General features: G+C 41.1%; 1 protein-coding gene across 9 annotated transcripts in view; it reads left to right on the forward strand.

The window, feature by feature from the left end:
• The window catches only part of LOC112318208 (complement receptor type 2), a 153309-nt gene that overhangs the window by 30408 nt on the left and 109442 nt on the right, over positions 1-13459 (forward strand). For 8 of the 9 annotated variants that reach the window (XM_045186096.3, XM_045185935.3, XM_045185971.3 and 5 more), the window contains 2 exons: positions 802-910; positions 3645-4395. The exons of the other annotated variant lie outside the window; for it this stretch is intronic. In XM_045186096.3, coding sequence (XP_045042031.2) covers positions 802-895 — 94 coding nt within the window. In that variant the 3' untranslated portion in view covers positions 896-910; positions 3645-4395. Of the gene's footprint in view, positions 1-801; positions 911-3644; positions 4396-13459 lie in introns of those variants that run through there. 9 annotated transcript variants of the gene reach the window in all.

A 13459-nucleotide genomic window follows, 5' to 3' on the forward strand; every position in this document is an offset into this window, starting at 1 on the left:
AAAGATCATCTAAACATTTGAAGGAGAAACTATGCTATTATTTCCTAGGCTTCTAATATAGTTTGATAAAATATAAATATCACATTGACCTAAAATTACCATTTTATAATATCCTTAATGGGTCTTCCCATAAGCTGACCTCTTAAATATGGCAGTGAGAGACATACTGTGAGTAACCTTAGAAGTAATTTTTCTTTCCCAGTAATTATGTAATACTTTATTTCTGAGTTCTACATGGTATTATAATCACATTTTCTTGCCCTTTGCTAATTTGAACAAAGTGGTTTTAGAAGCACTGGAAAGTGTATGTATGTGCTTTCAAGGAGGAAAAGTTAAAATGTCCTCTTAAAAATCATATAAAGCTTTTAGTGCTGTATGATCATGTAAGGATTTTGAATTAAGCATCAAATATAAAAATTTTCTTTTAAATTCGATTGGAAGATTATGTCCCCAAAAAGTTAACCTATGATCATATCCTTAAAAAAAGACTTTAATTTTTTTTCTACACAGGGGGTCATAGTTATTAGTAGTTAAAAGTCCTGGGTCTCATAGAAAGCTGCCTAATATCAACTTTTGACTTGGACACTTGGCAGCCTAGCAAGTTATTTATTTTTATGGGCCTTTCCCCCGCAAGTGGGGATTTTAGTGATTATTTTATAGGCTATTTAGAACAATATAATGGAATCATCCATGAAAAGTACTTACCATGTATTGGGAATTATGGAAAGAAAACAAGTGTCGCATGTTTATAGTAATCATAGTGAATGAGTAAAGATTTTACTTTTTTCTTCTTTCATTTAGCAATTACTATACAAATAAAAGCCGTGCAGAAGGAGATCTTCATTTAGAAACACGAAACGTCTATCCTGTTGATCCATACAACCCAGCAAGCTAATCAGAAGACAAACTGGTATCTGATGAAAATGAAATATTTTTATTAATTTCTATGTCAAAATGTCCTTCAAATTCTGTTTATCAATAAGCATAGTACTAAGTATGTATGGTTCTATTGCACACTTTTAAAATAATCTTGCATAGAAATAGTTAATTAGGTCATATTGCCAATTAATGTCCCTGTTATTTTTTTATTCATTTATCCATTCAACAAGTACTTGAATAAATAACAAAATGATTGAGAATATTATGAATAAGATGGTATTATGGAAAAAAAATCAGGAAAAGGGGATAGATAGGGCAGGGTGGTTAGAGAGGAAGTTCTCACTGAGAAAATGGCATTTGAGCAAAGACTAGAGTGAAGTAAGGAGCCAGCCATATGGGAGAAGAACATTGCAGGAAGAAAGATCATAATGTGTTATGTGCATGCTGTGGCCAGAGTGACTTAGTATGGACTGACGAAGGAACAAAGTGGTAGAGATGAAATCAGGGACGTAAGGGAAGGAGGGTGAGGATGATTGATCATGCAGAATATGCTAGGTCACTTAGTGAGTTAGGAGTTTATGCTGAGATGGGAACCATTAGATGTGTCACGCAGAGGAGCAATTGTAACTGCTCAACTGTAAGAACAGAGTGTAGGAAACCAAGGGCACAAGGTGGGAAATCAGTGAGGACTCTACCACAATAATGCAGGCAGTGAGTATCTACCACCAAGCTGGGGAGAAGAGGTCAAGTTCTGCATGCAGAACTAGGATAGTGACAGTAGGATTTGTTGCCAGTTTGTATCAGCATATGAAAGAAAAGAAGGAATCAATAACAATACCAGCGTATTTTGGCCTGAGAAAGTGGAAGGACAGAATTGCCATCAGTTAAAATGCCTGAGAATTTGAAAGCAGGATTTGCAAGGTAAACCAGGAGTTCCACTTTGAAGATGTTAAGTATGAAATACCACATAGACATCCAAGTAGAAGTGCCAGGAAGGCAGCTGGATGTACAAAATAGGTCTGGATTCAAGATGCAAATTTGGGCCCTGTCAGTGTATGCACTTAACATAATAACAAGATCGACTAAGATCCCCAAGGGTGAGAAAGAGGATAGGGAAGAGAAAAGGTTCAAGGGCTGAGCCTTGGATCCTCCAGCATTAGGAGTTATAGATTAAGAAGGAACCACCAAAGTAGCAAAGAAGTATCCTTGATGCAAGAGGAAACCACCTGAGTGTAGTTATCTGGAAGTCATATGCAGAAAGAATTGCAAGGAGGGAACTCCATCAAATGCTGCTGATAGATCAAGAAAATGAGTAGTGGAACTGCCCGCTGTGTTTAGCAGCGCAACACTTGTTGGTAAGCTTGACAAGAACTGTTTTGGTGGAGAGGAAGAAAGCAAGACCCTGACTGAAGTGAGCTTAAGAGAAAATGAAAGGAGAAAAATTGGAGGCATTGACTACAGACAACTCTTTCAAGGAGTTTTTCTATGAGGAGGAACAGATAAGTAGAGTGATGGCAAGAGTAAAAAGGAAGTCAGGGAAATACTTTTAAGAATGGAGAAATGGCAGCTACGCTGCTATTCCTATGTGCTGATGAGAATGATGTAAGAGAAAGTGGGAAAATGATAGCAGGAAAGAAAGGGCAGAGTTGCTGGAGCAATGTCCGGGTAAGCTAGAACGAACAGCTTCTAGGGAGCAAGCAGGGTTCTGAAGACCTCAGACAGGAGCATGGCCTTGGGAACAGGAGGGAAAGCGGAACATGCGGGTGCAGGTGAAGGCAGGTGGGGAGGTGTGATGGTGAACGCACGTGTGGAAGTTCTCTTCCGATGGTTCTGTTTTTGCACTGACTAGAAAGTAAAATGATCAGCTGAGAAGATTGGGAAAGGAGATGATAGGGATTTAAGGAGTAAGGAAAAGGCATTAAGTAGCCACCCTGCATTGGCAGGCAAGAGCTAGGGTCCCCCTGAGGTTTCCAGGAGAAAATGGGAGTGAACAATTGAAGGTTTATTGTGTGCAGGTATTACGCTGACAGTCTCTCAGGCCTCATCTTGTTTAGCCCTGAGTACAACACTGAAAGTTGAGTATTGTCCCAAGATGATACCAAGGCGAGCAGATAATATCAGAGATGAGAAAACCAGGGCTAAACGTTGCTCTTGATCATGGTTTTGGGGTCAGCAATTGGCAAAGGTAGAATCCAAGTTCAAATCTGACTTCAAACTGCTTTCTTTTACATAAGCTATAAAATAAAGATACTATCTCTGACTTCTTATAAACAGTAAAATTAAAAATAAGACACATACATATCATAGTGTAAGAATACATTGAATAGAAAGATACAGAAAAACTGCTCTGGCAGCGGAGCAAGAAAAGGTCCCTTGCTGCTGGCGAGTCAGAACGAAAGGGTTGAGAAGAACAGCATCAGGCCCTGCGAGAGTGATCTCTAAATTGAAAGTCGTGGGGATCCAAAGTAAAGCTATGACATAAATATTCGTTAAATAAATATTTGAATTAGTGAGAATGAGACTATTGCTTCAGTTTCTCCCTCACTTTTATTCATATTTATCAATATAAAATTTTATTGTTGTTCTATACCATATTATCTGAAGAAGGACCTCTTAATAGAATGTCTTCTTATTGGCTTGATGCTTCATTGGTTGTAGCACTTATAACTAGTATATACAGAGAATGTTAACACTCCCGTTATTTAAACTTTGATTTGCACCACTGTTATTTGTGCTGCTACCTAAACACAAATTATCTATTTCAGTGTGCCTTCTTGCTTGGAATCCAACTGAATGTGGATTGGAAAGAAACCATCTGAATATCAGGAAGTATGGGTTCAGTATGAATGAAATGACTTCATAAGCTATTTCTTCCTATTTGCACTTATTTTGAAGTGGAACAAAGAAAGTTTGCTTGATGGTAATGATGGAAGCCTGGTTTCACTGCCACCTGCTCTTCAAGGAGTTTTTGAACCTCACCTGTGATGTGCCTGGAGCCAGGCCGTGGCTGTAATCAATTATGTAGCTTTGGAAGTGTCACTGTTTTAAGGAAGGCACTAAAATGAACTGTGCTTCTATGTAAACTCTTCTTTTTGTAATTAGCATGCTTACTGTTACCACATCCTTTTGGTTATGGTGTGGTTTTAATGCCCTGTGGCTAGTATGGGCATACCTTTGTTGGGAAGTCTGATTTTATTTAAATAGTAGATTCCTTTTCAGATATGGTTAAACATTTCACTTCTATTTCCACTTGATTTGAGTTTTCCTCATGATATATTGCCTTTGGTTATTGGGTATTTGGCAACGTGTATTGGCTTATTTGTCGCCTTTCCATAATCACTCAGTAATTGTAACTTGCACAATTTTTCAAGTTCTGGGAGTCAAGTTTTAATTCTAACATTTTTGTATGCAATCAATCTGTAGATATTTCCTTGGCAGTTTTGTCAGAAGCTCTAGTTGCTTGTAAAATGTCACTTGATAATATGTAAATTAGTTATTCAAATAAATTTTGTCTTAAAAAACACTTGCCTTATATAATTTTTATTTCTGAATTCAATGAACTATTGCATACAGACATAGTCAGGGTTTTTAGAGTTCATGATTTAACATATATGCATTCTAGATCCCACCTCAACGTCATTTTGGCCAAAGTCTTAATCTACAAACTCAATTCCCTCATCCTCAAGACTTTCTCTTACATTTGTCCACCTAACACCTTTCCACAATCCATCACCACACTCTTCTTCTCTGACCACACTAAATCCAGTTGTCAATTTTCTGTGTTCCAGCATTTAAACTGCTGAGGAAATAAAACCTTCCTTCCTGACTACCAAAAATTTATCTCCCCATCTCCTCCCAGACTATGTATGCCGTGTGTGGTCTTCTTAAAAAATTGTGGTAAAAAGTATAAAACATAAAATTTTCTATCTAAACCCTTGTTAGGTGTACAGTTCGGAAGTGTGAGCACATTGACATCATTGTGAAACAGATCTCTAGAACTTTTCCATCTTAAAACATTAAATGCTATTCCTATTACACAATAACTCCACATTCCCCCTTCCCTCCAGTCCCTGGCAACCACCGTTTTACTTTCTGTTTCTATGAATTGAACTACTTTAGCTACTTCATGTTGGTGGAATCATACAGTATTTGCATTTTATGACAAATTTATTTCACTTAGCATAGTGTCTTCAAGGTCCATCCCTATTGTAAACTGTGTCACTTTTTTTTTCCTTTTTTCAGGCTCAATGGTATTTCATTGCACACATATACAACATTTTGTTTATGCATTCATTTGTCCGTGAATATTTGTCTTGCTTTTACCTCGTGGCTGTTGTGAATAACATTGCTGCAAACACAGGTGTGCAAATATCTCTTCAAGACATTGCTTTCAATTCTTTTGGATATATACCCAGAAGCGGGATGTAGTTCAGCATCTTTGATTCCTATTTACATTTGAGTTTCTCTGTGTTATCTGTTCAGGCACCTGAGGCCAGCTACTGTAATCTACCATCATCTCTACTGTTCATCTTTCTCTTAACAAATGATGGAAACATCACAGGGTAACTCACAACTTTTCCTCCTCCACTTCCAAGTTTATCCGTATCCACATGTCATTTCCACCAACCACTTTGCACAGATTATACTCTTCTCTACCATCCCTTTCTCTTTCTTCCAGGACATTGCTCCATTACTTATACCCTCTCTCATCACTGGCTCCTTTCCACCTGCAAACCTGCTCAAGATAATACCCATTCATCTGCAGTGACAAAAATCTACCTCACACTGGTTTGGGCCAAAACGGGATTTATTGTATCGCATGACAGAAAAGATCGTGGGTGCGCTGACTTCAGTCAAAACAGGAATTAAATATTCAAATCACTTCCTCAGGAATCTGTTCCATCCTCTGTTCCTGCTTTTCTCTGCTGGCCTCAGTCTGTGGCCGACACTCCCTAAAAACTGGAAAAATATTTGCTGACAATGGCAAGCACATACCTCGTCAGCACAGCATTCCAGCAAAAAGCTTTCTCTGTCCAACAACTTCTTCAAAAATCCCTTCATTACCTCTGATTGGTACAAAGACAGATCCCATGCCCCCAACTGAACCACTTACCAGGGCCAAGGCACTGAAATAGCAGATGACAAGGCCTGAGCTGCCTGCCCAGGCTTGGAGCTGGAGTAGGATTGGTCAGCCTCAGTAATCCTCAGGTGCGGTGACCCAGTCCCCCCTGAGGACAGTGCAATGTCTGTAGACATTTTTAGTTGTTAGAGCTGGAGAGGGGAGTGTTTTGGCATCTAGTGCGTAGAGGCCAGAGATGCTGCTAAACATCCCACAGTGCACAGGGCAGCTTCCCCCAACAAAGAATAAGCTGTTTCAACATGTCAACAGTGTGAGGGTGGAGACACCATGGTCTGTGTGAACCGCATGGAACTGAGTGAAAGAGGGAATTTCCTGAAGGAATAATCAGGGGGCCATTCCCAGATGAAAGGGCCCACTTTAAGCAGCCCAGCTGAAAACAAATCCTCCCCAAACCATCCATGTTTCTCTCTTAAGCTATCCCCCTACTCTTTACCACTAAATTATCTGAAAAAGCAGTTGACCTTAGCTACATCAATTACTTCACTCATTCATTCAACAAATAATTATGTAAATCTGTGTGCCCAGAGATGTTTTAGTTCATGGCATATTAGTGATAAAAGGACAGACATGTCCTTATGTACATTTTATTCTAGTGAAGAGAGACAGACAATAAGCAGATTGCCAGATCTAATGCAACAAAAAATTAGAAGTACAATTTTTAAATTATATAAAGCAATGAAAGAGAAAAGAAAGTTTAATGAGTGTGTAATTGTTAATAGTGGCCAAGGAAGGCTTCATTTGATGGGGTCACATTTGAGCAAAAGAACCCAAGATGAGGGGCCATGCAGACAGCTATCTGGCCAGAAGGTGTTCCATGTGGAAGGAACTTTAGAAGGAAAACAAAGAACTATGCCAGCAACATTTGAAAAAATAAATTTCTCTGTTTATGGTAAAAACCCATTAGAAAAGGAAACAGCATGCTGAAGAGAGAGGAGAATTGCTGGAGTGATGTTTTTGGACAAGTAAAAGCAGATGAACTGTCTTGCACTAGTAGGGATGGAGAAGTTGGCTTTAGATAATAATGTGAACAGCAGAACCGTAGGTCTTTGGCTGAAGTGAGGAGAGAAGTTTGTGGAAATTTGTTTTGATTGTTTCTATTTTCTCTGAAGAAAAGCAGAAAAACTATAAACAGATTGAGAATGAAGTAGGAGATTTCTACATTCAACATTGATTAAAAAATATAAAATTGTCACAGGAGAATGACAGAGTAAATGGACTAGGCAAATACAGTGGGAATTCCTGCCAGCATTACAGTGGTCCACTTGAAATGAGTTGTCTTTAAAGTAAGAGGAGTCATCATGGATACATGTTTCTCTCCAGCCATATTCAGTTTCTTGGGAACAGGGGCAAAATTATGGAGAATTGACTCTACCCAGGATTATTGTTTGTCTAAAGCGTATCATAAGTGACAGAAGGGCAATGGAGCTGAGCTTGCATGCAAGGTAGTGATTACACGGATGGAACATGGAACTTAACCTGGTAAGGCTGAAAGTGAGGTCACCAAGAGGGTGTGAGGCTGAAAGATGGTGGGGAGATCAATGGGTTGCAGGTACTGAGAAATACAAAGGTTGTTGTGGTCAGGGCAAACTAAAAGGGCAGGACTGGTGGTTGGACAGTGGGAAGGGAGAAACTCTGGAAGGTCTGCAGTTATTAATGAGGACAAGTTCTAAGGTACTTCCATGGACACAAGTGGCACGGTAGAGTGAAGGGTCAGATTATTGGTGGAAAAGATCAAGGCACGGAAAGGCCAGGTATTTGGAAGTAGCATTGCTGTGAATATTGAATCACTGAGGAGTATGAATGTTGTAAGAGTGATGAAGGTTGCTGGGAGCTAGGAGCTAAAACCTCCAAGGAATGAGGGGAGACAGCAGATGCTAGGAGATTAGTGCAAAAGAAGTGGTAACGAATGGTGTATTCTGACAGCATGTGAGGTAAGGCTAGGGCGTTGAAGCCTCTATTCCCTTTTTATCAGCCTACTTCTGATATTGCTGCTTCTTCCATTGCTCTCCTGAGAATAACTTGAAAGGATGATAAGAGGTTCTTGAAAATATGGCTTTAGATGTATTAGAAAAGAGATGCAAAGAGTGATACGGTCCAATAAGTACAGTCTTGAAAGAAAGACAAATGGAAACTAATGGAAAATAAAAGACACACCTCACATTTGCAACATTGTCTCTTCTCATCTATTGAGGGTCAGAGCTGAGACTTGAATAAAAGAGTCAAATGAAGTAAGGCAGTGTCCTGGAATCTATGTGAGCTAAGGCTATGCATGCTGGGTTATGTAGGTTTGCTGGACTGTGGGTGTCCATTTGTGAAGTTTCACTCAGTGTAGCGTTCCACGTGAGTGGCTTTGCTCCACCATGAGTCATAGCTATGCGTGGAGGAGAAAAGAGCTAACACAGTTTCTGACAAATCTGCTACCGTATCTCTTCAAGTCTCTTCCTACCCCCTCTGAACAGTACTTCATACTTGGAATTCTTCCACTCTCTGCACAGCTCATTCCAACTCCTGCTTTAGAAACAACTGACTCTTGTTCCTACTAATTTTGAAATCTGGGGTTCTAGTCTCAGAAGCTAAAGACCTCTAAAAGTTCATGGTTAGCTTATTCTATATAACTGGTTTCCTTTGTAATCCATGTACTTTATTTTATGCATTAAAAAATAATTCTGAGAAGGGATCCATAGGATTGACCAAACAGGCAAAGAGATCCATAATACATAAAAATGTTAAATATTTGCTTTCCAAAGAGCCTCTTTTGGTGCCTTTCTGGAAGTCCAGCTTCAGAGTCAACAAACTACCTATATTCCCAACTTTTTCCTAGAACATTCCCACATCCCCTGGACCTCAGTAAACTCCATCCGTCCACACCCAAGGTTTTCTCAGTTAAAAAAAAAAAAACCTGAAAACTTTTTATGCTTTTTTTTGATCCAGTAACACACACACACACACTCTCTCTCACATTTGTTTCCTGTTGCTGCAGTAACGTGTTACCTTCTAGGTACAAATGACACAGATTCATCCTTTTAGAGTTGTATTCAAAAGTCCGCAAAGAGTCTGATAGGGCTAAAATCACAGTGTTAGCATGACTGGTGCCTCCTGAAAGCTCCAGGGGAGAATTCCTGACTCGCTTTTTCCAGCTTCTAGAGGGGACTGTCATTCCTTGGTTTATGGCAACATCATTCTAATCTCTGCTTCAGCCACCACCTTCTCCCATTCTGATCTACTCTCTTTCTCTACCCAGGACCCAGTGATTTCATTATGTACCCAGATTACCCAGGGTAATTTCCCCATCTCAAGGTTCACAGAATCTCTCATTAGATAAGGTAACGTATTCACAGGCTCCAGGGATTAGCATGTGTCCACACCTCAGGGAGCCATTATTCAGGCTACCACACACTCAAACTTCTCCCATCTTTGACCTCTTAACCCCATGCTCCAAATATGTTCCACCCCCATATTTTTTTTATTTTAATAAATTGCAAAATGATTCATTTAGAGTCCTGGAGCAAAATATTGTTTTATTTTTCTCACCACTAATGTTAAGCAAAGAAGTAACCAATATCCAAGGCACAAGCAAATTTTGTTAATTCCACCTCCAGTATCTTTTCTAAATTTACTTTTTATTGTTGTTCAACTACAGTCGTCTCCATTTTCTCCCCACCCCAGCCGTCCCCACTTTGCACCCTTGATCCTACCCCCCTTTGGTTTTGTCCATGTGTGTTTTATACATGTTCCTGAAAACCCTTCCCTCTTTCCCCCCCATTATCCCATTCCCACCTCCCCTCTGATTACTGTCAGTTTGTTCTTTATTTCAATGTTTCTGGTTATATTTTGCTTGCTGGTTTGTTTTGTTGATTAGTTTCCACTTATAGGTCAGATCATATGGTGTTTGTCGTTCAGTGCCTGGCTTACTTCACTGAGCATAACGCTCTCCAGTAGCTTCTTTAATGGTCCACTTTATCCCCAGTCAAGACCAATATCAAATCTAAGCTGGGTGATGGCAAAGCCCCCTTGCTGGCCTGTGTGTCTCATCACCCTTGTCTTATTGCAAACCGATCTTCATACTACAGACAGAGTCATATTTTAAAAATTCAAATCTAATTAAGTCACTCCGTTTAAAAAAAAACTTTCAGTGTCTTGGTATATCTCAATTCAACACAAAGAAATTGGATCTTCATCCTCCCTCTACACTGTACATGTGGTCTGAAACTGTCCCCTCAACACAGACAGCAGGCATTTCATGAGCTGACCTACCCACACAAATTCCTGCAAAGGACAAAAGTCAGTAGGAGTGTAAGGCAGCTGAGCTGGGAGAATCCACTTCCTTTGGAACTGCCTATTCAGGCAAGCAGAACGCATCAGGGGACTGAAGCTTTGCTGGATTTTGTTTCTGTACACGGGTCGCTATAGAAGGAGGTCCCTGGGAGGCAAAATCGCTAGAAACAGTGTAAATTGCGAGTAAACAAGACCTCGCCCATTAAGGGGAAGCTGTGGTCGAAAGCTTTTTGTCCCGGAACCCCAACAGCGCTCCGCAGACCCTGGGGGCAGAGCCCGAACTCTGTGGTCTCCGTCCCCTGAGCTGCGCTTTCCCATGACTTGGATTTCCTTCCAGATTGCGTCGGGTTGCTAGAGGAGCTTGGGGAAGATGGGAGACTCCCCTTCGAAGAGCCAGGAGCCTCTCCGGCCGGCGGCGCCTCTTCTGTCCTGCTCCGGAGGAGCCCTCCTGGTGGTTCTGGTACTGCTCGCGCTGCCGGCAGCTTGGGGTGAGACGCGGGCGGGCGTGGGGAGCGGACCCAGCGGGCAAAGCAGCCGCTGGATGTGCGGATCCTGGGGTTTCGTTTTCAGAGGGCTAAGCCTGCGAGAGCGCGAGGGCAAGGGAGTTCGGAGCTCTGGGATGCCCTCTGTGTACCCAGACCCTCCGTGCCTCCGGCTGAAGGCCGTGTTCCCTTCTGCAGGGTCTTGTGTCATCCCCAGGGCAGAGGAGAGCGCAGATGCTAAAGCAGTGCCAAGGGAAATGCCTAGTCTTCCTGTAGTAAGACTTAGAGACTGACTGTGTTAGAACCTGTCGCTTATCTGGAAGGCCGACCAGCCTGGGTGCTAATCCTAAAATCTTCTTAGCTGTGAGGAAAGTTACTACCCCTGCCCGCTTCTGGCTTCTGTTTCCTCATCGGGTAGAATGGGAACACTGATATCCCTACCTCATGGTGTTGCTACGACAATGGCATAAAGCGGGCCAAGGGTCTCACACAGCGCTTGTCAGTTAATTTCTATTCCCCAGCCATCAGCTCTGCACTTTGTTCATGAGGGTGTTTGAGCAAGCAGTCCTGGGAGGTGCAGCTTTCACGAGAATTTCCTGCATCGGGCTATATTCAGCCCACTCACACACCCCCACCCCCATCATTAACGTGAACTTACTGAGCACCTACTTTAAGACACATCCCTTGTAGGGCACTTGGTGGTAGAAGAGCTTGGGAAGCTCCAGAACCCTCAGAGGGTAGAAGGAAGTGTAGAGTGGCCTACTTCATGTCGTTTTTACTCATGTGTTTAGTACAAAATAAAGCCTGTTATAACTATGATGGAAATTTTGAGGCCACACCTTTCCTCGCTGCCTTTTAACTTCAGGTAGGTAAACAGCTTCAATGAGAACCCTTCTCTTCTTATGTTTGGCTTTCCCAGCAGACTTCTTAGTTGCTTGGACTCCTTGGCAGCATCTCAGTTAAGTGAGAGTCTTGACTCTTTTTGTCCAGCTTCCTCTTGACAACTGGGTTTGCTCTGCACTGTCACTAGATACTTTACATTCACTATTTCTTTTCTAAGAAAGGCGGAAAACAAGTTTTCATAAAAGTTGGTATTAATATTTCATCTCCTTTGAGATGACAATCATGCCAAGAAAGTTAAGTGATCTGTTGCCAGTGCGTCGAAATTGTCGTGGGCCTTGGGAGTATCTGGCTCCCTCCTTACTAGGATGTGCTTATAGTTTGCCTGTGTTTACTAAGTGACTGTCATAGAAAAATCCCAGATGCTATTAAGTGCAAAAAATTTTTTACTAAGGTTACCACAGTAACCTCCGAATGTGGAACAACCTAAACGAAACTAATGAGTGATGTACTTGTCAAAGTAATTTTAAATAAAGAAAATGCTGCTGGAATGCTGACAGTATCTGAGCACTCTGGGTTGAAAAGCAGCATGGGAGAGCTATGCCTCCCAGGTGGATACATATAGACCTAGGGGGGTGGGGTTTTATGAAATCTCTGTGATTAGGAGACCAGGGTTCATGGGTCTCGGATCCATTAAGTCAATTAACATCCCTCATTTTAAGTGCTCATGAAAATAAAATCAACATAAACAACACGGGTCATCTGAGAGGGCTATTGCAAAAATCCCAACAGGAAGTATATGTGATAGTATTTCGTAACCTAAAAATTCCTGAGCAGGTCCTGACTAGGAAGTCACAAAAGAGAATCTAAAGGCTACAGGATGGCTGCAATGGAGACACCGCAGCTCCAAGGATCAGAAAAGGCTGAGTGGAAGCAGCATGGGTTAAGCAGCACTTTAGAAGTTAATCCAAAGAACACTTGCACAGGATAATCCACAGAGATATTTGATCAAGTTCGTCACACTAAAGAAGCAGTACTAGGAGAGTGTTTAATATAAGGCGGTCTCTGTCGCCCTCTCCTGGTCCTCAGGTCAGCCTTCACTGGTCCCCTGCTGCAGAGATGCAAGGTAGAAAGGAGAGAAGGGTGGCCCACAGTTTGCTCTCTGTGTTTTCTGAGGTATTTCAGTTTACCTATGCTCAGATGAGAAGATTCGTGCCTTCTGTTCCCTGGTTATATCTACTGTAATGTTCACGACTGGACAAGTAACTCCCTAATTTTCTTTCATAAAATCACTGAGTGAAATAATTCTAATACTCAACTCAAGCAAACAAGAAAATGGCAAACCTGACAACCACTCCTACACACACGGACACACAAACACGCACAGACACATGTACAAGCTCTTTGTCAGAGGTGTCACGAGGAAATAACACTGTCAATCTCATCACAACATAAGCAAAAGTTGACAGAAACAGAAATGTAGACAATGTCAAGGAACTAGTTGAAATATAGCTTTATATCCATCATTTTTTTCTCCCCATCCCTCCACCCCACCCCAGCCAAACCCACCTCCCTCCCCCACCTCCATCCTCCCCCTTGATTTTGTCCATGTGTCCTTTATAGTAGCTCCTGTAAACCCATCATTTTTAACAGAGAAACTCACAGTGACTGTATCTTGTCCATTTAGATGTTAGTGAATGATCATACTGATTGTTAGCGAAGCATCGATAATGTTTATTTCATTTGTATCCTGTTTCTTTAAATCTCAATTTATATGTAACATACAATATTAGCATACACATATAACTTATAATACACAATATCAAATATAAATATTTAAATA

The sequence above is a fragment of the Desmodus rotundus genome, chromosome 12 (genome assembly GCF_022682495.2).
Source record: "Desmodus rotundus isolate HL8 chromosome 12, HLdesRot8A.1, whole genome shotgun sequence".
In the NCBI taxonomy this organism is placed as follows: domain Eukaryota; kingdom Metazoa; phylum Chordata; class Mammalia; order Chiroptera; family Phyllostomidae; genus Desmodus; species Desmodus rotundus.